General features: G+C 49.2%; 2 protein-coding genes across 2 annotated transcripts in view; one reads left to right on the forward strand and one right to left on the reverse strand.

Moving 5' to 3' along the window:
* Positions 1–1,867: 1,867 nt before the first annotated feature.
* On the reverse strand, positions 1,868–2,294 carry Pmar_PMAR007767 (Calpain small subunit, putative; the record flags this gene model as incomplete). The annotated part of the gene is made up of 2 exons (XM_002778518.1): positions 1,868–2,123; positions 2,167–2,294. The coding sequence occupies 2 exons, from the start codon at positions 2,292–2,294 to the stop codon at positions 1,868–1,870; spliced, it is 384 nt and encodes a 127-aa protein (XP_002778564.1).
* A 196-nt stretch (positions 2,295–2,490) lies between these two features.
* Pmar_PMAR007768 (hypothetical protein) overlaps positions 2,491–3,541 on the forward strand; it is a gene marked incomplete at both ends in the record, with an annotated part of 11,749 nt that continues 10,698 nt past the window's right edge. Inside the window, 6 exons of the mRNA XM_002778519.1 lie at positions 2,491–2,637; positions 2,687–2,818; positions 2,871–2,967; positions 3,033–3,169; positions 3,216–3,297; positions 3,379–3,494. Of these exons, the coding sequence (XP_002778565.1) occupies positions 2,491–2,637; positions 2,687–2,818; positions 2,871–2,967; positions 3,033–3,169; positions 3,216–3,297; positions 3,379–3,494 (711 nt within the window). The remainder of the gene's footprint in view (positions 2,638–2,686; positions 2,819–2,870; positions 2,968–3,032; positions 3,170–3,215; positions 3,298–3,378; positions 3,495–3,541) is intronic.

Genomic DNA, 3,541 nt, shown 5'->3' on the forward strand with positions numbered 1-3,541 from the left:
TCGCTACTACTACTGCTCGACGGCTCTGATGATGATGATGACGATGATGATGATCGGAAGGAGTATGCTCAGATTCTCCTGGTCCTCTCAGATGTTGCCTCCTCTGCTGAGCTCTGACTACCACTATTTGAGGCCTCCGATGCTGATGAGCTGAGAAGGGCAATGCAGGAAGAGGGTCTTAGACGGTACACTACCCCCGAAGAGGAGGCGTGCTCTGATGATAGCTCCTTATCCCCACTCTCAGGGCCACCATCAGCACTCTTGGGATGAGCCTTACCACTAGGTGATTTCTTCTTCTTCTTCTTCCTAACAACCAACTAGTTCTACCCTTTGGTCGCTAGGGAAAACATTCAACTGTATTAGAATCGATGTAGACACATGTAGTCACACACATGGCAATCGTCACTACCAGTGTTGGAATATATATGTTTGGTTTCCTCAACTGCACTCGTAAGTTTCCTTACTACATAATGGAGATCTACACACAGTTTAGAGTACAATTGTACCAAAACCAACGATAATTTCCCCAAATTTTCTCAAAATTTTCTCGAAATTCTATATTTTCCACCAACACATGTAGTTGACCCTGTGCGAACATATGCTCACACTGGTCACAACATACGGACCTCGTTTTCTTATTATCATCCTCCTTCCTTTTCCCCTTTTCTTTCCTTTTCTTCTCCCTTTCCTTCTCCTTCCTCCTCCTATTCTCTATACGTTTCTCCTTTTTCTCTTCCTTCAACGCCCCAAACCTCCGCTTCCGTCCCGGGTCCAGAACTGGATGTCTGTGTCTAGGTCGCGGCCTCAGCTTCAATGGGAGATACCCCAGTGCTTCTTCTGGACACGTCGGTACGGCGGGTACCACACGCACATCTGCATAACATCATGCCAGGATAAGCCTAGAGGGGAAGGGAGTCCTCGAAACGTGGCTCAGAAGCCTTGTGCTCTCAGGTGAGGCCACGTTTGCGTTCAAAACACCTCCTCTAGAGCGTGCACATGTATAGGTGACATTTGTGGGAATATTGAGGAAATTCCCATTGGTTTCTGTACTCTTCCAGCCGAATTTGTATGTAAACTTCTGTAATTAGCGAGGAAACTTCTAGACTCAGCTGAGGAATACGAAAAGTTATTCCAACACCGCTCTACCCCAGTGATTTTGCTGGTGTATGGAGTCGATTTACCAGAAACAGTGATAGACCGAGCCACTCTAAACACAGTGAAGGTCACTATCAAAATGACCCTCACGATGAAGGCAATGCATAGGGTATAAACAATGTACCGATAGGGGAACTCAGTAAATGTTTTACACAAGCGTCTGTCCCAGCCTTAGATTCTTCCTGAACTCGGCCCCCCTTCCTAGCCTAGTGTAAGCCGTTTGATGGCGCCATTTCATGTGCGCCGGGGCTTCCAGTTGTGCTTCACCTCACAAGTCGTTTCACAATCTCAGACTAGAGTCAAGCTCAACGGGGTCTTCTTTTACTGTGTTGAGGATGAGCTCAGGATTTCCTCTCGAGTATTCTACTTCAGCGGAAATAAATTCCAAGTTTCATAATTATTTCATCACTGAGTACTTCGATAGTGATCACACTACGATTCTCATCCTACTATGCATGGTTGTAATAATACTGCATAAAGAACTCGAATGCTAATACTGACTCGACGAAGTCGGCAAATATTTCGAGCCGTGCAGCATTTCATCGGTAGGGGACATTTCAGCTCGTGTGATGTGGGAGATTGCCCCTTCCTCTATTACAAGCAGCTGTTTCGTCTCCCGAGCTGAGGTCCTCCTCAGCCGTTTGCCTAGGAGGGAGCGTCCTGAATCCGTTTCTAATAGGATCTACCCTTTCACGTCTCATTGGAAGCATATCTAAGGTTGATCAATGTATATTGCGGAGAGAAAGTCAACAACTTCTTCACCATAAAGATTCCCATACATTTGCTTCCTGATGAGCTTATCCTCCTTTCGGAGCTGCTCGGCTGTAGGCGGCTCCTTGCTGTCTAAGAAGAGGTCAACCTCAGGCTGCTGACTCGAAGCAGGCTTGGGGGGTCTCCGAGGGGCTGTTACGACGCCACCCAGTGGCAGCAGGCCCTTGCCACCTCGTCCTTTTCCGAGGGGAGGGGCCCTGAGGGGCATCATCGAACAGGATGCCCACAGACGAGTCGTACCCCTTCTTGGGCGCTGGCTTACCACCACCAGGAGTAGCAGCTACAACACCGCCCTTTCCCTTGCCCTTTCCCTTCCCAATGGTAGCACCTTTCCCTCCCTTTCCACCACCTCTAGTACCAACATTCATCGATTTGTCATAAGGGGCCAAACCTGCGCAGTAACAATCTCGCTACGCCATTCTAATCGATAACTCAAAGTAGATCTTGCGTAGTCGATGATGAGGAAAACTCGTTCGAGTTGAACATGTACTGAATATATCTACATCATAGTCGTGCCGATAGGATCATTAGTAGTGCCCCTCAGTTGACAGTGCTGACCTCATTATGAGTACAGGAGATTCAGCTCTCCAACAGGAAGGGGGCGGCAATCTCAGCATTCAGCTACCAGAACACCACCCTTTACAGCCAGGGGACTTGGCTGACATGTCCCCTCTTCGACACTCCCTCTCTCGATGTGAAAGAAAGCAATCGGTACTGCTGGCGCCGGTGCTGCTGTTGAGGGAAGGCGTATCTTTTTTAGTCGATCAACGTCTTGGGCTTCGACTTGTATGATGCAGTCGAGGTAGAACAGAAAGGCTGGCGAGGCGCCAAGGAGTGGGTACCGGGCACGATCGTACAAGTGAATGCTCATAATAATACATTTGATGTGAAGGTAAGGCTAGCACTACTACTACCACTTCAGAAGAGTAGATGGGAAGCCGTAGGTGTTGAAGCCGAACCAAGAAGGAGAGGTTCTGGAAAATGTTAGCCCAGTGAGGATGAGACGCATCGCAGAGTCAAGGCATCCTCACCAACAGAAAGGTGATGACAGTCCTCAGTGTGAGTAGATTAATATTTTGGTTTTTGTTCGATTTCCGTACCCTCAGTGGGGCCCGTCCCGGGGGATTCGCCAACTCACGATGGACAAGACTTTTTGAAGCAGCGGCATTTGGGAGCAGCTGACGCCTGTGAGATCATGGACGAGTTCAACTTCCAAATGCAGGCCAGTCTGTTCACCTCTAAGGTAGTAGTGTTCGGGTAGTGGCGAGTAACACGTAGGGATGTGGTAGGTGCTCAAGCAGCTTGATTCGGTGCCCGAGTCGGATCTTATGGCGGTGTCGCCTTGTGTCAAGTCTCTGGCACATATCAGAGGTAGTACTGGGGGATGTGTCCACGAGAGGGATGGGAGGCAATGGTGACGTGTGGCGAGTTCTCTTGTGTGATACCTTTCAGAGAGGACGAGGAGTCGTGTGGAGAGTGGGGAAGGTCCTCTTTTGGACCGTTTCTTCTTCCAATGCGATACTGATGCGGCAGCAGGGCAGGCCTCTGGTTTCCCTACTAGTGCGCAAGTGAGCCACGGCTAGTGTCCTTACCGGGGATCGAACCGGGGACCAAT

The sequence above is a fragment of the Perkinsus marinus genome (genome assembly GCF_000006405.1).
Source record: "Perkinsus marinus ATCC 50983 genomic scaffold scf_1104296948840, whole genome shotgun sequence".
Taxonomy (NCBI): Eukaryota; Perkinsozoa; order Perkinsida; family Perkinsidae; genus Perkinsus; species Perkinsus marinus.